The 21,863-nt window shown below is 55.5% G+C and overlaps 4 protein-coding genes across 4 annotated transcripts; 2 read left to right on the plus strand and 2 right to left on the minus strand.

The window, feature by feature from the left end:
* Positions 1-1,107: 1,107 nt before the first annotated feature.
* BESB_022310 (protein phosphatase 2C domain-containing protein) lies at positions 1,108-3,618 on the plus strand (the record flags this gene model as incomplete). Its single annotated transcript, XM_029360933.1, has 3 exons — positions 1,108-1,305; positions 1,951-2,682; positions 2,980-3,618. 3 exons carry the CDS (start codon positions 1,108-1,110, stop codon positions 3,616-3,618), a joined length of 1,569 nt encoding a protein of 522 aa, XP_029215748.1.
* A 1,234-nt stretch (positions 3,619-4,852) lies between these two features.
* Positions 4,853-8,391, minus strand: BESB_022320 (tubulin/FtsZ family, GTPase domain-containing protein; the record flags this gene model as incomplete). Its single annotated transcript, XM_029360934.1, has 5 exons — positions 4,853-4,991; positions 5,529-5,623; positions 5,935-6,958; positions 7,355-7,517; positions 7,710-8,391. 5 exons carry the CDS (start codon positions 8,389-8,391, stop codon positions 4,853-4,855), a joined length of 2,103 nt encoding a protein of 700 aa, XP_029215749.1.
* Positions 8,392-10,664: 2,273 nt separating this feature from the next.
* On the plus strand, positions 10,665-12,554 carry BESB_022330 (rhoptry kinase family protein ROP36 (incomplete catalytic triad); the record flags this gene model as incomplete). Its single annotated transcript, XM_029360935.1, has 1 exon — positions 10,665-12,554. The coding sequence occupies one exon, from the start codon at positions 10,665-10,667 to the stop codon at positions 12,552-12,554; it is 1,890 nt and encodes a 629-aa protein (XP_029215750.1).
* Positions 12,555-14,499: 1,945 nt separating this feature from the next.
* Positions 14,500-20,956, minus strand: BESB_022340 (pyridine nucleotide-disulfide oxidoreductase domain-containing protein; the record flags this gene model as incomplete). The annotated part of the gene is made up of 14 exons (XM_029360936.1): positions 14,500-14,538; positions 14,986-15,123; positions 15,370-15,466; positions 15,651-15,786; positions 16,127-16,191; positions 16,639-16,806; positions 16,952-17,064; positions 17,387-17,623; positions 18,058-18,191; positions 18,723-18,809; positions 19,294-19,497; positions 19,598-19,678; positions 20,102-20,194; positions 20,545-20,956. 14 exons carry the CDS (start codon positions 20,954-20,956, stop codon positions 14,500-14,502), a joined length of 2,004 nt encoding a protein of 667 aa, XP_029215751.1.
* Positions 20,957-21,863: the final 907 nt, after the last annotated feature.

Here is a 21,863-nt window from a genome sequence, read left to right on the forward strand (position 1 = left end):
TGTCTTTTCTGGCTTCACGCACTCAGCCACAGTCCATGCTTCACGGATGCCTTGTGAGAAACGCCCTTTATTCAATGAATATTTGTACATATTGCATTGGCGTGTGAACCACCGGACAGCTGCTCGAACCCGGAGACCAAGAACTCCCGCAGGTCGCATCTCCTGCCTCATGCACCCAAGAACAGTGGAATGCAGGCTTTTTCGGATCGGGACCTTAATGCCAATCCATAGATGCCAGAGACGTCTGCAGTTTTTCAGAACGGGCATATTTCTGTCGCAGTTTGCGGCGACTGATGCGGCGGCAAACGGCTAGCCATCTGGACTAGCTGAGTCTCGCGACTTGTTGCGGGACTCTGTGATGTCTCGAGGTTCGCGCTGAACGACAAGTTGGCTGCCGTGCAAAATACGTGCTGCAGAGAGAAACCTGGAGAGATTGAAACTGCTGAATCCCTTTGTTCTCGAACGTCTCGGTGTTGCGAATGCCCCTTTTTTCAAGTGGCATCTATCGATGTGATGCACGTCCGGCGGCGCGGAGGAGAGCCTCCAAGATTCTGTGCGCCGGCGCAGTGAGTTCTGCGTTTGAATCCGTGCGACGCCGATGCGGCACGTGCAACGTTTGCCAGCCTCGCGAAAAAATCAAGGCAACGCGTAATTTTTTCCATAACCAGGCTGGTTTGAGTGCAGCGTCCATGGTCAAGATAGTGGAAGTTCTAAAAGTGACCTCCGTCAGCTCGCTAGAGGTGCCTGGCTGAAAGTGGCGTCGATTCGTGCGGTGGTGACAGCGGGCAGACAGCTCGTGCTGGTGAGGAAAGCAAACGCGCGTCAACTAGGGTCTTCTTCCTAACGCCACGACGACAAAAGAACTACGAGCCGGCACGTGAGCTGCTCAGGCTTGCAAGATACAGCTGGACTTTTTCAACGAACCACTCCGGTTCCGCGCTGTTTGAGCAGCGCGGCCAGCGCGTCAATGAGTTCCAAGACGAGATGCACCCTCAGAGCCTCTAGGGATCATTTTTTATGCTTTAGTTGTGGATCTTCAGGAGCCAAAGCAGGGGGTCGACTGATTCGCTTCCGCTTGGGTGTTGCCTCTCCTCCTTCGCGCCCATAATGCAGCGGGAAGCAAAGTCCTCCTCTCCGTGTTGTTGCGGCTGTCCTCACGCGAGTGAAACGGAATTCTACCAAAATGCGGACTCGAATCCTTTGCCGCAGCTCTACTTCTACGCCTGTGGCAAATCCAGGCAACACCCCATGAAGGGAGGCCCGTTCAAGTCTACCAATGCCGATGCTTTTCTCATCGATCGCCAGGTGAGCCGGCCGACTCCGGTTTTCAACTCCGGAGGCCACGGCTATCTGCCGAAGCGAGTGTGGACAAAGGATTGTGCATTAGCAGAGCATAGTTAAGGTGATAACAACTGTGGATATGGAACCAACTGAACACCATGTATCAATGTAACAAAGTTAATCAGGGTAATGTGGTATCCTCCTTGGCTGACACCTGAAATCGATCTAGTTTACAATGATATGGGTCGATGTGCCTGTATGGTGCTGCCCACGAGCTCACCACACTTCCCGCAGAGCACGTAGACTTTGGAGCTCTGCATCGCGTGAAGCGGGTTAAGAGACTTATGTATACGGAGTCTTCCGACTGACTGCTTTCCCGTGTTCTCCTGTCGGAAGCATATCACCGAGCCCAGCAACAACCTCACGCGCCGAGCTTCCTGTGAGTGACTCTGAGCAGTGTTAATTCGTTTTTTGGAAACAGTACCCTACGGATTATACTTCTGGTTCAGGACGGCCGAAGCTTCTTGCTTTGAAAGCACTTCGGTGGACCGAATCCGTGCAGGCTGTGGTCTGTCTTTGTGTGCCTCCTGTTGTCTACCTGAGGATGAATGCAGTTTGTGCCCTACTTACGGACGGAAAGTGGGATGCGTCGCCTGTGCATTTTTTCAGGTGCTTGGGATCGCGGATGGAGTCAGCTCTGTCGAGGCTGAAGGCTACGACCCAGCCCGTCTGCCCGTCGAGCTCCTCACAGAGTGTTCGCTCGCGTGCCGCTCCCGCCAGCAATGCCCTTCTGTGTATGATGCAGAGTCGGAGAACTTGTGGGCGGCGTGGGGACTCAATCATTTCGTCCCGCAGCAGTTTCCACTTCACATTCTCTCTCGCGCGCATGCGTCGTGTTCAAGCTGGGGCGCCACAACCTGCGTTCTGTCGATCCTCGAGCAGAATTACCTCTGGACAGTGAATATTGGCGACAGCCAAGCCCTGTTGCTTCGCCGAACGAATACGCCTCCGCGGGCGGTTCCCGTGGATCAATACAGTGAGCACGAACTGTGTCACAGTTCGCGGAGCAGGATTGGCGACCTTTCGCAGTGTGGTGGCTACCAAGTTATCCACAGGGTCTCGCCGCAGCAACACTTTTTTAATTGCCCCTTCCAACTGACGCGGATGCCCGATGTAGACTGCTCCGTGGGCGAAGTCTTGCGGCGGACCGCAGAGTCCGCCGATGTCTCCGGACATGAAGTCCAGGCCGGCGATATCCTTGTGATGGGAAGTGACGGCCTTTTCGACAACCTCTTTGATGAAGACATATTACAAGTCGTCAACCAACTCTGTTGGGGGCGAAGTCGACCCGGCGAAATACCAAGCACCGAGCCGCATCTCGTCGCCGAAAAGCTGCTGGAGGTACGCCAGACGCGTCGGCCTGTTCCCTCTGCCATGCGCGGGACGCTGGCGAAGCCTACCTCTCATTCATGACTCTCACGTTTCGTTGCCGTTCAATATCTCCGAATGACGCAGCTTCTCAAGCGCAAGTCGTGTGGACGCTCACGCAGCTGAGCTTATAGACGTATCATCCGCAACCAAACTGTGCGTTTCTTTTCGCGTTCGTACATCCGGCCGGTACAGGCTAAACAGCGGGTGGCAAGGCTGTTGCAGGGTTTCTTGTTTGGCTTGCTGCGTCGTGTGTGGATTATGTCACAGATGGCGATGGACGCGGCCAGCGCCCCCACTGGGCCGGAGAAAGCAAAGCTCACTCCGTACGCGGAGGGGGCGTACATTGAGTTAGGAAAACGACTTTACGGCGGGAAACCGGATGATATTACAGTTGTCGTCGGTTACGTCCTTGACCGGCGGCAGAGCAGCGAAGGCACGGAGGGAGATGCAAGCAGGACTGCGGCTCTGGATCCCGCGGGGCGTTCCACGAGTCCGCCAGCAGATCGTTGCTCTTATGGAATTATGGACATATCCGGGCCGGTCGCAGCCGACAAAGCTGCTAGCCGGGTGACGAATTGCTCAACCCAGCTCTACGCTCAGCGCTTCGAGCATCAAAACGGCTACGGAGCCTATCCAGGAACGGCTGGACCTGCTCGCGCATGGTTCACCTTGCAACCAGCAGGATCTTACCGAGGCGTAGAGCAACAAACCTTTCTCCAGTCTCTGAAAGAAAGCCACCTCTCTGCGGTACCCCAGTGGGACACGCCGTACGCGTCTCTGGCTGCCACCGTAGCCTCTTCACGTCGAAGCTTTCCACCCAGCACAGCAAGGTGGCCAATTGTGGCTCCTCCTGCGTGTGTTGCCTCAGTTCACGCATTGCCGCCAGCGTTCAACGCGGCGCCGTGAATGAGGCTGTTGCGAACGCGCCGTAAAATTTGTTCTGAAAAAATTGTTTAGGGAACAACCTCTCTTTTCTATTGACGCTCCGTCCTGTACGCTTACCGTTTCTTTGCAAATCTCAGTTGGCTCCCTAGCCCCGCTGTTTTTGACCGCGGCCGAGCATCTCGGCCGCGCCCGCCAGCTCAAAGGGGCGTATGGCTGCGGAGTGGAGAAGGAAGTTGGTTGTGTATGTAACGCGTGAGTGATGTATAGGGCGCTAGTTGAGTGCGTAAATACTCTATGCACATTTGCGGGCGTACGGACGCCATAAGGGGGAATTTTTTCCAGCACTCCTCCACGCCATTCGCGTTCTCGGATGCCTACGGGAACTCGCTGGTGCAGTGTACTGCTCCAATGTGACTTTTGTCTTTGATGCAATAGATGTAGTCCTTGGTATCTGAAGAGGGTAAACGACGGTATTCGTAGTGTTGAATCAACAGCAACGCAGGCAAATAGAGCGCAGATGCAGGATAAAAGTTCCACAGAGCCGTGATACTCTCGCGACACGGACACTACAACATAGGCCAACGATATCATTTACAATATGATCGTGGCTTTAGTAGCCAACCCTAAAATGCAAACGAGACGCGGGCCGGAGAGAGGACAGCGTCCCCTGTCTAATGTCTAGTCAGCGGTTCCATGTAGGCAGAGGAGCTATCGCATATAAAGTTGTCGAAATGGTTGCGTCTGGTGAGACAATTTACAGGACAGGAACAACAATTCAGTATTGAATCGGTGGAAGCTGCATTGGATTCTCTTCGAAATCAGGCTGGCATCGACCCGTCGATGTAATGCAACGGGGCCGAAACCCGAAGCCGCTAACAGGGAGAGCAACGCGTTGACACCTTGGCATGGCGCCGGCGGTGAGAGGGGAGTCGCGGAAATCCGTTGCTGTCCTGGATGGTCTGTGCCCTCAAGTTTATGCCTTCGCGCCAGGCTTACCACATCTCGACTCGGCATCTCGCTAGAGAGTCTGGAGGAAGCTGCTGGGTGTGAACGGACGAGCGGGCGCCGTCGCATAGTTTCTATCCCGTAGCCGCCTCGGCGTAGGTATAACGATAGCCGTTTAAACACTGAATTGTCGCAGGTTGGTGTGTAGCACTGAACGGGACGCAGACGTATGCGAGCGGAAGGCCTCAGCCACGGCAACGCCGCATGCCATGGGCTTCGGCTTGCTCAGCTAGAGGGTCGGAGCATGTTTTTATAGCATTTCATAGGCCTGTGCAATGGTTTCAAGGCTCATGAGAGACTCCTGAATATCAGACCGCGGAAGCCCATGCTTCTCATAGTGATGTGTATACGCATTGAAAGCTATCATGGCTTTCCCCTTCTCGAGCCCTCTGCAAGACAAAACACAGTGGCAACAAAATCTGTTGTCGATCCCTCGCGGTCCTACTGGCACTGTGCTGGAGCGTGCAAATGCTCCACGCGCTTTAAAAGCCCTACAAAGACTGCCTCCCCCCCTTGCACGACAGAACAGCAGTTGAGCGTTTCTGACTTGACGGGGAAGCGGGTTTCGAAGTGAGCCTATGTCTTGCGCACGCACATCTACTAGCCTGAGCAGGCATGCTAGGCGTCCAGGGGAGTTCTTAAGTTACTTGCTTGTCTACAAGTCCTATGATCTTAAGCGCACCTAAGGGTGTGTTGTCTATGGTGTTTACAGAACCATTCGCCATTTTACGTCTACACTTTTTAGAAAACACGTGCATATTAATCCCCATTACATTCTCTCTCTCACTCATATAAAGGTCGTAAGGTACGGCTTGTGCGTTACGGGTTCCTGGTCGCTTGTCCCCTCCCTTGTGATGGCCATGCTCCTGATCTGTTCCCCCGAAGATCTCCAATTTGCGAAAACTCGTCAGCAGAGCATCACCTACGCGCGTAACGCCACGGCGGGTGTCTGGCAGTTCGAGATCAGAGTCGCACTTCGTCGATTGGTGCCGCCACGTCCGCTGGTCTTCTCGCGAATGACCTGCGACACGCGCACAATGTTCGCACCCGCCCGACCGCGTCGTAGCAGAGCCACCCCACGTGTTTCGCAACGCGGTCACAGTCTGCGATCTCTTAGCAGCGTTGTAGAGCCGCCACAATATGAGGAAACCGAGAGGTTCGGTGGGTGCGGGCGCTCTCTCTGTGGCCAACAGCAGAAAAAACCTGTGCGAGAAGCTTTTAGAAGTTCTCTCGATTGGTGGATTGTGCGGAGGACGCCAGGACCTGTTCGGAAGTCCTTCCACTGCTCACACCAAAGCGAGTCTACCGGGGGACTGCCGCGAACATTCTTACTCTCAGGGGCGCGTCTTCCCAGGCTCGCACGACTGCGCTAAGCTGCTCTTCCGGGCGAAACGCTTCTTCTAGATCTGCTCTGTCGACGTCCTTTCCCTTTACAATGGCCCAGGTGCCCACAGTCCCGATGCCGCCACTCCGTCGCTCCTCAGCTGTTTGAACGTTGTCTTTACTCAGATATCCGGAATGTACAGTATCTCGGACAGATTTCCAGTTCCTCCCGAACGAATTAGATGTGGGGTCTGAACACGTTTTCCTTATTTCCCCTCTTCGACACCGAATCGCTGACGTCTGCGCCGGCGCGCTGGAGGATATCGGGTACGACGGGTAGAACTCCTCGCCCTTTTCAAGGCTGGCGGCTACAGCGATTTCCTGACGCGAAAGTGTTGTGGCTCGACTCCCCCCGCCCGGGTCAGTACATTGCTGGCTCGCGATACAAGAAGTTAAAGGCAACACCCTTCGCGAAAACAGACGCAGCGTTTGCTTGTATAATCCCGCATACGTGTCGCAGCCAAGCGGGCTGTCGTGCTGAGTGTACGGAGGACTCCCGCCCGCTCCGTTCGAATCTAAAGAGGCTGATGACAGAGGGGGTATCGGCTTGTGAAAAACTGTGAGCAGTTTGTATGCGGGCAACATGCAGAGGTCCTGCAGGACGAAAGGTAACGGGCTAACTCCCAAAGGAGGATAATCCGTATTGCCGCACTCATCAGAGTCGCGTGCCTGCGGCTCTGGTGACACAGCTGCCGCGGACGCTGTCTGTCGCGGGGTCGACCTCCCAGCGGACGGGGCATCTCTGTTTCGAATGGAGTTCCTTTTGTTGTGGCTGCCTGCGGTTTTTTTCGGCTCGCGAGAGGCGCGGGGCGCGTTAGGTACCACCGCAGAGTGGAAGGGAAGGAGGGCGGCGGAGGCAACAGCAGCGGCAATTCCACGATTCATGTCGTCGAACGATGGCCCCCCAACGCTAGGGCCTGACGCCCGACAGAGCTCCTCAAATCGCGCGTTTTCAGCGAGGAATACACCATTCCTGCACATCGAGGACACACACACTCGGTCGGATACAGGATGTCTACAAGGGGAAAAATTGGAGATTCGCCTGCAGCTGTCGGCGAAGGCGCCAGTCCGTACGATTGCGACAGCAGCCGTCTCTCCATCTTCGGTCGACCGCGCTTGAAATTTCGTTAGCAGGGGCGCGTTCATCCCAGGCCGCGCTGACTGCGTGTTTCTCTCCTGAAGCCGCTAAAGGGCACGCAGGGCGCTTCGGCCGCGCGGGGTCGTGTTCAGAGAGGTGTGGCTGACTGCCTCGTGTCTTCGAAACAGCTGCCGATGACTATCCTACGCTGCGACGCAAACGCTTCATTCTGGTGTGTTTGCGAGCTGTCAGTGAGGCAATGTTCGTTCTGCTCTCTTCGTGGAGTCTAACGTGCAGGGGTAGGCGTGCGCCAGCGACAGCGCCGCGTTGTAGCTTTGCACAGAGAGCTCGCCGGAAGCGAACGGCCACACCGCAAGATTGGCGGTTGGCGTCGAGCCCAGCAAGTCGCGGCAGAGTTCGCTCACGAAAGCCCCCAAGCCCGAGCCAGTGCCCCCTGCAGGGAAAGGAGCAAAATGCGAAGTCGCTTTCTCAGTGCAAATCGCTTTTTGAAGAAACCTGTCTGAATAGAAACCCTCCGTGTAGAGCTGGGGTGGTATGCGGCAGGCGCCGCCCCTGAGTGTTGGGCTCCACGTGTGCGCTCTGGCAACGCCCCGCGCCAGTTCGTCGCTGCTGAAGAAAGGCTCACCGGCAAGGCTGTGGATGAGAAGAATGGAAACTGAGCGGTCGATTTTTTCGAGCTCGCGCTGTAGGGCGCCGACTATGGCTTCCTCCTTGTCTGGTCCTTCGCGCAGATAGCCGACAGCCCAGTTATTTCCGCATCCGGCGGCACGTGCGCCGCAGATCGCGTTTCTTCTGTCGTATCTCCAGTGAAAAAGACTGGGGTATGCCGAATGGTGCAGGTTTCGAGAGGAAAACGTAGGGCAACCGTGCAAGCGGAAGCCCTTCTTGTCGCGTGCGCCCAGCGGGGCGGCGGAATACACGCTGGCCATGCATGCGTTGAGGACGCCTGGCTCACTATCGATAAGAATACATCGGGCGACCGCGGGAGAAGAGGTGCCGTTACAGTCTGAATACGCGCTTTCAGAGGGCGCGAGATTCCATGCGCCTCGATCGATTCGCGCGAGCTCTAGCTTGTATCCGCCAGCAGACGCGAAGGAACCCGTGGACTGCCAATCTGTCCGCGCGAAGGCCTGCGGCGCCTTGGCTGGGGAGGATTCGGCTTCGCGAAAAAAGGTATCAGCTAGAGTTTCGGCACGCGAGTCGTCGTCGGCACTCTGGGCGATAGATATTTCCTCGGCGATTCGGGAAAAGAGAGCCGCACCCAGCTGGTTGCCGCACTGCCCAATCTGCACGGCTAGCACTGCCATCGTCGCCAGAATACGTGCGACAGACTAGGCAGTGCATAAGTTCACATATGTGCTGGAAACTCTTCTGTCTCGTCTAATATTTAGGGCACCTGCCAACGTGCTGTGGCTCCAAGTTTCCGCTGTCAGGATCCCTTGGCACGCGCACACCCCGCAAGGTCAGACCCGCGAGACATGGCTCGCACTGAGGATACGACCTCCTCGACAAGCAAATGGTACGGCGGAAAGCGACGTCGCACGTCGTCTTCATTCTGTGCAAGCTTAAGAACTCGATTGGAAAACTCCGGAAATCGGCAAGGGAGGCGGCGGAGTGTCGCTTTCCAAGACGCATCGCAAGTAAAGACAACCCAGAGCATGCATACCGCTATTCGCTGCATGTGTACGCAGGCCGTCAAAGGGCCGAGCGACTGGGGAATAATGCGGTTTTGTCGTCGGACGGTGGATTGCGCACACTTCCATTCGACGTCATCAAGTAAACGCACATAAACCTGACTACTGTGCATCTTAGCTATGCATCCGCCTGCTTCCGCACCTCGCGAATGCAGCGCGTGCACTCAGGGTTACCCGCGTGCCCGCGTGGCAAGATGATTGAGCTGACCAGCTGTCTGCAGAGTTGCGTACACGGCACACAGAACTCGAACACCTACTGCCGGTGCAGACTCCGTTCACCCTTGCCTGATTCAATTTCGGCTTTTGGAGAAGGGAAGACTTTTCCTCTGTATTAGGGGGAAGTGCAGGCTATGCGCAGGTGGATGAGATAGCTAGAGACGAGGTGCAACGCGTCACAACTGAACCGCAATCTCGCATTGCCTGCTGCATGTACTCTAGCTGAAGAAATCCTGGGCGAAGGGTTCTGGAAAAAGTTAGCCGAGGAAGTCTCTCTGATATGCCTTCGTGAGCCTTTCCGGACGCGGGCTAACTCGACGACTTGGCAAACTGGGATTCTCGCTGTCGCTCGACCAGAGGAGCCCGCACGGATTCTAATATCTGCCTTCCCCCACATATTTCACATGCCGGATGAAGTTCCGCTACTACGTCGCGTCAGTCCGGAAAACCAGCGTCCACATTCACACGTCGAACTAGACCGAGCTCAGGCGCGTGCGCGTAGTTAATTCCAAGTGCATGATCGCGAGTTAACACTGGTTAGCTGTGCTCCCACACAGAGGCCGTTGCCCCGTGAGAACCGATCGTTGCAGCAGCGACAACCCCCCAATGATCACACCGTGCAACCACGAGTGCAGTGACTGCTGAACAAGTGATGGCAGGAACGACTGCGGCGGAACCCGCAGGATTGCCCCGCGCACATCCTCTGGGTTCGCGCCAGTGGCTCACTCCAGCAGTGTGTGTGTGTGTGTCATGGCGGAGGACACAAAGACGCACGTTTCATTTAGGTTTCACACAGTCCGTACTTCTTCCTAAAACTTGAACCCTCGCCAGGGGTACGGTGCCAGCAAAGGATTCAAGCTTAGCGTCGGCACAGTTTCCAGCAAGCAGTACACGGATGAGTGTGCCTGTGGCACGTCCCACGTCGACCATGTGCCCTCGTGCAACGACTTCCCTCTGTTATCTACCTGCTTGCGTTGCCTGTTACACGCACATGCAGCGTGTTTGCACTCTGCGGAACCGCGAGTAGTGTAGCGTTGACTGCGTGCAAGGAGGCGCACCTAATCTTTTCCGCAGATTCCGCGAATCAATGACGGAAATCAACAAGCAGGAAAGTGTGAATATTCTGACCACGCGCACGGACTCGCCGTTTGCCCTTCGGCGCGATAGCTTCTCGATATGTGCCAAGGTGGGTGCGGGAGTTGACTAGTGCGATTTTAAAGCAGCGAATACACTGCATGCGTGGCGCGTAGGAGAATGCACATCCGTCGCAAACAGGTCGGCGATATTGGTTTCCGAGACTTGCCAAATTTGTCCGCTCTCTGCTCGATGTGCACTGTCCGGAGGACTCACAAGAACTGCGCATCCCAGCAAACCAACAACTGTGGTCGGCCTTCGTCTGCGGCGCGGAAGACAAGGCGCCCAGATGAGACATTTTGCCGGCCTAGCAAAGACGCAAAACACCGCGGTCAGCTTTCGTGCAGTGCGTAGTTCCTCAGCTTCCATGATCGTTTTCAGTAACTACCGGACACACAGCGCCACGGTTGCGGTTCGCACTGCTTCGTTGCTGACCGTTCTGATTTGTTAGCCCCTAGTCTCCGCACCGGTAGTGCCGGAGCCTGACCATGCTGACTTCCGTGCTCGTTCTGATGTAGTGTGTGGAGGCCAGCACGATGATCTGGCTAACGAGAAAACGTTCTGTTTCGCTGGCGATAATTTTGGTTTTGGTCGCATGTGTGGGCGTCGCGCTGGACGCGGCGCCGAAACCCTCACCTCAAGAGCCGTCTGTCGCTGAAAAACTCGTTGAACCGCATGCTGAGAATACGAAGAATGGACTCGACCCAGAGTCTATACCAACAGGCGACAGCAGACCGCCCAGGACAGGCGCGGAGACCGCAGCTGCGGAGCACGCGTCTCGGCAGCAGACGTATGACTACTCGTCTGCGATTTCTGCCTTTGAAAAATGGGCAGGCCAAATCGAGAAAACGCCCAGAAAAGCGCAGGATGAACTGCATGTCGTGACAGACCTGAGGGAGGGGCGTTCTGTCCCGCGAGCTGGCGGCAACGACACGGACGAAATTGTGGCAGACGAGGGCCACGAAGTAGAGGAAGTGGTTCTTCCGCCGCTGTCCACGTTCATAGAAAAGGAGCACCTCACTGCTGTAGCTCAGATGTTGAATGGAATGAAAGAGCGGTACGAACACTTTCTCACCGCCACGGTCTTGGAAGAGACTCGGGAGTTTCTCGCGAAAGTGCAGGACATGAGGCATCACCACATTGAGAGGTTCAACAAAGTGATAGGCAACAACCAGTTCGCCTATCTGCGGCCGCTTCGGTCGTCTAGACTGCTTCACCTTCACCCTGACACTCTGCGCGGCCTGCACACGGAGCACAATGCCGCGACGGCGCACATTAGGAAAAGCGTTTGGGGAGATCACTACGCGTCTGGCGAAGTCGTCAAAATCAAAAGGCTCCACATGATCAACTACGGCTTCGCAAGCGCCACATATGCTGTTTCCCGCGTGTTTCCGTACGCACTCGACCCCGACGACCGCCGGTCTCGCACCGTCGAACAAGATGGCGCACTCAAAGTCTTTGTGGTGAAGCGAGGACGCATCGAACCCGACCTCGCCGAAGAGCTCCTTCTGCATCAGGCGCGCGCCTGGCGCTACTTCCCGCCTGAACGGGCGGAAGAGCTCGCGGAGACCGAGGGCCTGCTGATCCCAGTGTCTTTGCTCAAACTGCTGGACGAAGACGAAGACGCCAAACAGAGAGACCAGGACGACAGGATTGATCAGCTTCTCGGTTCGAAAGGCGACATTCTGAACGCCTTCCTGCTCTACCCGCGATCGTACGCCTGCACACTCAAGTTTTTCTTTCTTTCCTGGGGCCGCACCGACCTCTTAGTGAAGACTGCGCCGCTGAAGGCGATGATTTCCATCAGCATTCAGATGGTGTACGCGGTCGCGTCGCTCAACAGCTACGGACTTGTCCACGGGCACATTCGCCCCAGCAGCTTCGTCATGACCCCCGACGGAAAAGTGCTCCTATCCGACTTCCACACGATCGTCGAAGAGGGGATTCGACTCAGCTGCCGTCACAAATCCGTCCCGTCGGCCGCAGACCTGAACTCTTCGCCAGAAGAACTCGCCTGCTCGCAGCACGACGAGGAGCCTAGACAGACGTTCGAGGCGACCTTCGCACTCGACGCCTGGCGCCTGGGCGTGAGTCTGTTCAAGCTCTGGTGCCGGGAGTCTTGGAGAGAGCCGAAGCCGGACGAACCCTGGGCTAAGCACCTAACCACGCGCCAGGTGGCGTTCTTGAAGGCCCAGAAGCGAGGCCGCACGACGCGCGCGCGCCTCGATCTCGAGCACTGCAGAAGCGACACGCCGTCGTTCATTCTGCGTGTCATCCAACAGTTCCTCGAACCGAATCCCGACGCCCGTCTCACCGCTGTCGACGCCGTCAAAGGCGCCAGCCTGTTTCGGCACATGGAAAGGCGGATGCAAGCTGTGCGCGAAATCCGAGAAACGATGATGCGGCAACGCGGCGAAGAGCTGTAAAGAACGCGCCAAAACGAAAACAGCCCTATAAAAGGCGCACCAGAAAAGAAGCAACCGCCACACTTTAAGGAGCGAAAAACACGCGGAATGCCGCAGCCAGAAACTTCGCGGGAGACGTTTGAGCGTTTTCGATGTGAATGGATACTCCTTGGGTGGGGGGGTGCCGACTCTGCTTCGGCGGCGCGCGTGACCGTTCTATGCATAGAGACGTTCTCCACCTCGCACACAGCCTCTAGAAATTCTCTGCCTCACACAAAGTCTCTAGAAAATCTCTGCCTCACACACAGCCTCTATCTCTATTTAGCATCACGCGTCCGAACTCTGTCTTTTTAGCGGATGAACTTAGGAAGGAACGGCGTCGCCGTTGATCAAATGTCAGAAAGAAACGTTTTCTGCCGCGCTGGGTGAGGCAGGGGATACAGTCACGCTCGGCGAAGACGTCCTAAAACCGTCGCCGCCATTGTCTCTGGCTTTGCGTCAGAAGATGGTGAAAATAGGCCTTTCCTTCACCTGGTGTCTCTAGAAATACCGCAGGCGTTCCTAAAAACGCATGTGCCTCCGCTGACCGCTACGTTGTTATCATGAGTGCCGCGCCGAAACAAACGAAGTCTACCGCGATACCTTTACAGCCGCTCTCGGTGTACGTATGAACTCATGTGAAAAAAGAGGAATAGAGCGACAGTGGTCTGTTGAACGACACACCACCACATCCCCTGCAAGTACGGGGACTTCTGACGAAAGGAGTTGCGAAAAATGCTCTCGAGTCGGTAGCGGAGACGCATTTGACAACCATGGCCCTCGTCATTTCTGGGCAAACGATCTGCCGCGCCAACACATGCGCCGGCATATACGCATATATATATATATATATATACATAACGCATATATATATATATATATATATATATATATACATACACGTGTATGTATTTGCATACATGTTTATAGGGAGGGTGTATGGTGTAGTTGGGTCATGCGTGGCGTCTTCGGACGCCTTCTGCAGCACGAGTGTCTCGTACGGTTCAGAGGTAAGAAAGACGTGTGCCGCTTCGTGCGGCCGAATCCTCACGCAGGTGACGCAGTGGTGGGAGTCGCCGTTGCGCTTTTAAAACTGAACTGGTACATTCACAGATGTGCCTACCGTGCAACGTGAAGGCTACTCTCAACTGTGCTTCCAGTGAGGACGATACTCGAACTGGCTGAGCTGACGCACTGCATGCGCTCTTCTGCGGAGCACTGTACTGCTGTCGCTTTGACAGCCCGAGACAGAACTGGCTACTCTGAAGCGCCTCTCTAGAATTAAGAATACTAGAGGAGGCGGGAAGACCTTCTGCTCAGTTCGTCAAGCTTAGCGCAGAGCCTGACAACCTGCCGAAAATATGCCAGCGCCTTCAGACCGCCCCTGAAGTTCATAACGCCCGCCGACAGCTTGTGCCACCGGGCAACCAAAGCAAGAATCAAGCGGCACGTGTCTCGTCTTCACTGGCGGCTGACTACATCCAAACTTGCGAGCTGACATCGAGAGCTGCGTTTACACATTCGCTCATTGACGTCAGCGCGCGTAGAGACACCTAGTGATACGCAGTGAGCCGCTTTCGGATGCGACTCAGGCAGGGACGCCCTTCGGCGCCTACGGCAGGCGCTGCGTCTGAATTGAGCCACGCACGCAGAAGTAAATCGCGGGAAATCCCCAAACGCGAGACAAATTCGAATTTTTGCACGAAAACACCTGTTAAAGCGGCGCGGCATTCCATCCTTCGCACTGTTGCCCCTGTGCCCACATTTGAGCGCGTCACGCGCCAACAGCAAGCGCGTGCAGTGACTATCTGGACGAGTCTCTCGCTCATTTTTTCGCGTGTCCCTCCTGCCGCTTTTCTCGCGGCCTCTACGGCCTCACTCATGAGTCGCGAAAACACGGGGAGACGTCGCGGCTCGCTTTGAAAGCTCAGGCGACGCGCTTCACAATCTTCCCGGCCGCAAGGTCCTGCGCAAGCATAGTTGAGCGGCAAGAAACACGCTGTCTAAATCTGTCCCTTCAATCGCGGACTCCGCAGATTTGAACTGAACTCGCATCGAAAACGCCCCTCGACACGACGGTCAGGCATCGCCTTCTGTAAGCAGGTCCACACAGATATATATATATATATATATATCCTTATCTATCTATAGTTGTCTATCTATATCTATCTATCTATCTGTATAGTTCCTCACAGCACCGAATCAAATGGACGGCGCGAACGAATGCGCACGTATATCCGAAAAACGATATACGCGAATTGTTGCATATGAGTGAATCTGTGTGTAGTGCTGCCCTAGGCGAATGCATATAAATACATATTTGTGGGCTAGTATGCCCGCGTCGGCTCGTTCGTGAGAGCGGTTTTGCGAGCTCGAAGGTGAACGTTCTCGCCGGATCCCCGAAGTGTCTCACTTTTGCGACAGCCACGATATCCTGGGAGTTCTTGAGGCCCTGGCGGAGCTCGCCGGGGGTCGGCATCAGGTTCAGCTGCAGCAACTCGATCGCTGCGACCGCCACGGGGTCTCGGTTCATGGCGCAGACTGCTTGAACCTGAAATATACCAGAACCGCGAACATGGAAAAAACTCGCCACGAAACAACTAAAAAAACTCACAGACCGATGGGCTCACACGCCAGGCAAAGCCGGTAAGCGCTGACAGATGCAAAGACTGATGCAAGCTCAGGAACAACAAGCAGAAACACAGACACGACGAGAGACAACCGACGGCCTAGAGGCTCTAGAGTCAACCGAGACAATCCCGAGATGAAAAGAGTGCACGCCAGCTGGGCGTCTCACCCTGTCATTCTTGACGTAGTAGGCGACGAACTGATGCTTCTCCAAGTCGCCCTCAATGATCACCTCGTCAAAACCGCCACCAATCCACCCCGCGAACCTAAAAACGCGACACAGCTAAGCTGGGAAACGAATCTGCAAAAAGCCACACACGAGCCCTGACTGCGAGCGAGCATACGAGGCCTAGGTCCAAAACTCTCGCGGGGGCAGAGGGGACAGAAAACCAAGCCCGGAAGCCACGTGAAGCAGGAGCCGGTTCAGAAAACCCTAAGCCTCAAACTTACCGCATGTTATTCCCGAAAACTCGCGACCAGAAAAAAGGAATTTGTGTGAAGGGGACGTGGCGCCCAAGCATGTTGAGCGCAGCGACGCGGCCCTGCTGCATCGCCACAGCCCAGTGCTCCACGCGAATCAAGTCGCCTAAAAAGACAAAGAATTAGAAAGGTTTTTATAGTGTGCATGGAAGACAAAATGCGAGACACAGATCCCGCCTGAGACCCTGTGGAGTCTCAACCTCGTCGTGAGGTGCAGGCCGCAGAAGCCCCGGGTGGAGAGTGGAGGCGTCGCGAGCGGACTCGCTCTAGGGTCGCACCTCCCCTCCAAAATGCACGCGGTCTTTGATAGTTTTCTTGCCTCCAAGACAGGCCTTAGTACGTGTTTTCGCTAGTCACTCCCTACATGTAGACATGACCGCTGAGAGCTTTTCATCATAAACTTATGTGTGTATGCCTTCTGATTTTTCGATCGCTGGCAAACGCACCCGTTTTGACGTAAGGATACGTGGCGATGTCGCCTGCGACAAAAACGTCGGGCGAGGAGGGAACTCTGCCGAAAACAAGAAGAAACGAGAAAGAGCGAAGAGCGAAACGCAACTTCTCAGAAATATAGTCACACCGATCGCCCTCGCTCTGCACGCGTCCACCGCGACCCGCCGTCCCTACACACGCAACGAGGCCAGGGCTTGGAAGCAGTCCTACTGCATAAAGTGGACTTCACCGAGGTAAAATGTGCAATATATATATATATATATATATATATATATGTATTTGTGTGAGAAGCACGAGATAGACATTAGAGAGACTTGCAGAGGAATCCGCCTTCCTACCGACACACACACGGCTGGCGCGGTCGACAGCCTCTTGCGAGACACAGAACTCTACAGACACGCCTTCACGTAGACGTACAGATGCAGCTGCATAAAAAGTATGTGAAAAATATGAGTAGCGCGTGCGACCTGGGAGACGAGTCTTTCCAGTTGAGAGCGGAATTCACCTGAGGAGAGGGTCGGTGATAATTGAGCCGTCTTTGCAGAGCGGCAAGGCGTCGCCGTTCTTCAAGAACTGCGTCGCAGGCACAGAGCCTGCGCCGATGATGACGATATCCGCCTGTACGACTTCGCCGCTCGCGAGCTCGACGCCTGTCACGCGACCTCTGCTTTTCCTGAAAACGGAGGCACAGAAAACAGAAAAGCGAAACATGTGTTGAGCGACGCGTGCGCCCAAGCCCCCTCGTACACAAAGAAAAAAGCGCTCGCTGAATCGTTTTGGTTGCCGTTCTTCGAAAGATTGGAATTTTCTTGCCGCACGTGAAGCCAGTGACGCTGGAGCGCGGGTAGTAGCGAACGCCTTTGCTGGTGATGAGGTTCTTCATGCTCTCGCCCACGCGGGCGCCCAGAGCTCTCTCGAACGGCACGCTCTCCTGAAAAACAAGACAAATAAAAAAAATCGAAGAAAATATGGTCAACTCCGACCTCGCTCAGGCGACGCCGCCGTCCTGTGAAAAAGCGAATCCGCACCGCGCACACGCGTCTCCGCCGCTCTTGCCGCTAGCGGTTGCGTCGTAATGTTTGGGGAGTAGTGAAATGCGAAGACCCAAAAAAGAAGATCAACGGCGATAAAGTCGCGTGTCGTGTCTGCTGCTACCGCTCGCGAGGTGCCCCCCGTCTCCTCGCTTCCCGGCCTTTTGTGCGCAGTTTCGTCTGATTATTTTTTCATTTTCAGAGTTTTTGCTCTCCACGCACCATGCCGATGACCGTCACGTTCGAGCATCGGCCTTTGAAAGAGGACGCGACTTCCAGCCCCGTGAAGGAAGAGCCGACGACTGCGATGCGCGGCTCGGAGTTCTGCTTTTTGCTCTCTTGGTAGAACTTGTTCAGCTCCTGGTGATCTTCCAGCGTGCGCAGCGTGAAGATGCCTCGCGCGTCCACGTTTGGCAGATTCGACAGCTTCCGCGCGTCGCTTCCAGTGCACAGCAAGAGCTGAAACAGAAGCGAAAACGAAAACAGACGCGCAGACCGCATGTTGCCGCGGCAACCGGCAGAGAAGCGAGCAAACGAACGGCGATACATACACATATATACGTATATATGCCTGTGGATACATTTATCTGAAGAGAACTGTCTGCAGGGATGCACCTACGTATTTGCATGCGAATCGCGTAGGTGAAGACGAACGTATGGACTATCTACCTGAAACTCCCACGCGCTCGTTTTCAAACCTAAAGTCTGGATCCGCAGCTGCCTCGCCCTCAACTCCCGCCGCAGTACTAATACATATAGACACACATACAAATACAAACACCTATACACTTATGTATCCGTATATACATATATATGACGTGTATATGCGAAGCGTAGGGCGTCCCATACTCTGTAGAAGAGCGTGATTCAGGGTGGAGATTCTCGTTTTTTACCTTGTCAAACTTGATGTCGGGAGCTCCCTCGAGGTTGACGATCTTCTTGTTGACATCCACCCCCGTCGCGCGCGTGGCGACAAGCACCTGGATATCCAAGTCCTCCTGAAGCGTCTTGAGCGAGCGCAACTCGACTAAAAGTCAAAAAATCCACGCAAAACACTCACGACAAAAACCTCACACAAACAAAACTCAGAGACGTCTCTCGGTACACATGCTGCGCGTCGCGCTGCCTGCGGATCTCTGACAGCCGCTCCCGACGTGGTCTTCGTCGGTCCGCTGATTTGTTTCGCGCTCGCTTTTCAGTCAGAGAAAACGCGTTTCAACCGAATATGTATATATATAGCCAGCGCATACCTATTTATATGTACATCTGAACCTGTCTATCTATTTACAACGGAGACGTCTTGCATACGCATTCAGCCTATATTTCTGCGTAGTGCTGGAACCTGTTTTCCTCTTTATCGACGGGTGACCGCGGAGGACGCCTCGAATCCCCTCAGGCGGCGACCCCGTCGCGGAGCCACTGAGAGCGGATTCGCAGACTCGAAAGGAGAGACACAGAGACGAAAAAAGAAACAGATGCTGCGCTTCGTGAGGGAAGACGAGCAACAGTGATACCGGACCTGCAAAAAACCGAGAAAAATCCTCCTGCTGCGACTCACCTTGCTCTGGCTGCGCGTTGAGATTCTTTGTGAGCATGGGTCGGTCGTAAGGAGGAAACTTCTCCGCGGTGATCATCACGATTCGGCCTGTTGACGGAGAACCACACACACTCAGCCAATGGAAAAACGTGCGGCAATGTATCCCAGTGCGCCGCCGCCCAAGCGCGCTCACCCATATACTCAACTACTCGCACACAAATATATATCCAGTGCATGTATGCACATATACAGTATATATATATATCAGTATACATATAAGTATATACATGAAAACATGTATATATAAGTATATATATATATATAAGTGTATTTATGTATCGGCAGGAGAGAGAACGCAGCACACAGTAACGTGCGTCTACATCTATATAATTATGCTTGTGTGAGCTCGAGCGGAACCAGCTTGCGAGACAGGCGCGCGTTTTCGTCTCCCTCTGTCGCGCCTCGAATTTCGCGGCTCTTTAGACGCAGACTGGAAGGAGCCTGTCCGTCGAAATGCGGAAAAACGAGAAGAGGCGCGCGATGCAGAGCGGTGCAGACGAGGGCGAGCGGAAAACTCTGAGCCCTTTCTCACCGTCAAATCCTTCGGTTCGCAGGGTCTCGGCGGCTGCGCCCGCAGCGGCGCCGCCTCCGAGGATGACAATCGTTTCATTTTTTCCCGTCTTTGTTTTTGCGTAGTTAGGCTCGGCGGTTTCCGCAATATCAGTTGGCAGATCCGCGACGACGCGCCCGCCCTTCACCTGCACAGGGTAAGTCGGTATCGCGCTGAGTCCGGGGCCTGAGAGAGAAAAAACAACAAAAGAAAGACGGAGTTTGGGATTTAAACACACGGGCGCGGCGACTGAGGTGCCGCTCCAAGCAGAGGAGGAAGAACTCACCGTTGACGCATTTGCCAGTTTTGATGTCGAATTCCGCGTCATGCAGCGGACAGGTGACCGTGCCGCGAACAGTCAAGACCCCTGAAGAAAAAGCAGACAATACTCAAACGGAAAAGGCAAGTAGGTACAGACCGCACAAGACTTAGCTACGTCCATTTGTGCATCTAAGTTGAGGCTATCCGTTAGGTACTTCAGACGCGAACTTCCCGGCTCAAACCCCTTTTCCTCGAAAAACACTTCCCTCCTCTCCGTTAGCATGACCTCAAAGGCAGAACGCTTCAGCGACGGGAGCGGAAGGCCGCAGACTGTCGACGCAGACGCGCACAACCGCGGGAGCCACACGAGAAACAAATCGGGGGAGAAAAACAGAACGAGCAGCCGCTCAGGACTGCGAGAGACACCGAGACACCGGGATGCCGCTGAGGAAGCGGAGAACGCATCTTCCGAAGGACACGCTGGAGGAACGACAAGCAGAGCGCAAAAGGGAGCGGAAAAAAAGAATACCTTTCGCCAGGGAGACGCCGTAGTGACTGCAGCTCGCGCCCGTGCAGAAGAACGTGCCGGCGGCCGTGCGGGTCAAGAGGATCTTCTCAACTCCTGAAAACGAAACACCACCCGACAAAAACAAAAGAAACAGACGGCATCAAGGGGAGGCGGCAGAGAGAGAAAGGACGGAGAGAGCCGCACAGCCAGGCATTCCCGTCTCTCCTCGCCACGCGCGTCTGTCTTCGCGGTTCTTTTTCCCGCCGCGGGTCTCTCGTGGAAACTGACCGCTGAGAGTGCGAAGTGATGGTTTTGGGCTTGCGAGTGTCGCTCACTGACTACCTGAGTGCTCGTTGTCTCCATGCAGTGCCGACTAAGGCGCCCCCTCGCGCTGCGCCTCAGCCACAGTTCTCTTTGAAGGAAAGGGGGTGCCGTGGGGACTTCGTGATTTCGCCTTTCCTCACCGCCGTTAACTGCGACCTCGTAGACGCCGCCGCACTCAAAGTCGTCTGCAGCGCCGAGGTCGACTTGGCGGACTTTGCCGGCGCATGCGGCGACGCCGGCGTGTGCAGCGAGCTGTTGAGCGCGCGTGTCTCGCGAGAAGAGCCGCGAGAAAGACACTTTTGGCGCGAGCGGGACGCTCTTCTCCTTCTCTTGGCGCGAGGCCTCGAAGAGAAAGACGGCGCCGGCACCGCACAGCCCCAGGCGCCGCAGCAGCGACGGCGCGCTCGAGGCGGAGGCGTCTTCACGGCCCTCGGCGCGCGCCGAAGCACCCGACGAGAACGGCGCAGTGGAAGCGAGCGGAAACGCTGGGGAAGGCCGCGCGAACGACCGCTTGGCGGCGCTGCGCAGTGCCTGCTCGCCGAGACGACTCATGGTGAAGAAAAACGACAAGGCGCCCAGAGAGGACTAGGAGGAGTGCGAGAGGGAGCTCGGGGGACGCCGGGCGAGAGGGAGGCGGAGAGATCCCCGAAGAATGCGAAAAAAAGCAAATCTGAGCAGAATATTGCCTCCAACGTTGCGCCACTCGGATTCGTGCGAAAGGGAAAAACATTGAATTCTTCTCCGCTATTTCCGCGCATGCCTCACGTGAGAAAACAAGCGAGGCGGATCGCGGCGGATCGCGCCGCGACAGCGCAGGGCGCGTAGAGCTCGACTTTGCGTGCAGCGACCGCAGCCGAGACTCCCTCAGCACCGCGCAATTTCGCAGAAAACTGAGCAGACCTCTCACGAGTCGGCTCTCCAGAGAGAACAAGAAAACTCACTCTCGCAGGCATTGCCTCGAAACTTCGAGTCTCGTGAGCAGCAAGGCCCAGCGACCCGCCGCTCCGTAGGCGCGGAGGCGTCCTGTCTCGTGGCGGGCGATGCCGCGCATGCGCCTTCCTGACGGCGTTGAACTGCTTCATTTCCGTCGTTTTCGGACTATAGAAGATTCGCAAGGCCGACGAGATCGTGCAGGATCGAGGCATCCTTCCTTCGCATTTCGCTCGAGTTCCAACGCAAAGTTTCCCTCGGCCTTCGAGTCGCTGTCAGCCCGCCTCTGTGCGAGCCGCCTTTGCGCCGCCGAGGCCGGGCGAAAACTCCATCCCTAGTGGGCGCAGATGTCGTTTTCTCTCAGCGCGTGCCGCTTGGACCCACTGAGGAGCTCGGCGTGCTTCGGCATTGTGTTTTTCTGGCGAAACCAGGGAAAAACGGGCTTGCTTCCTCTCCCGAGCCCAAGTCGCCGCCGACGCATGCACACCGCGGCGCTCACAAGACATTGGCTGTTTCACTGCCGTCCCCC

This window comes from Besnoitia besnoiti, chromosome XII (assembly GCF_002563875.1).
Source record: "Besnoitia besnoiti strain Bb-Ger1 chromosome XII, whole genome shotgun sequence".
NCBI classification, from domain to species: domain Eukaryota; phylum Apicomplexa; class Conoidasida; order Eucoccidiorida; family Sarcocystidae; genus Besnoitia; species Besnoitia besnoiti.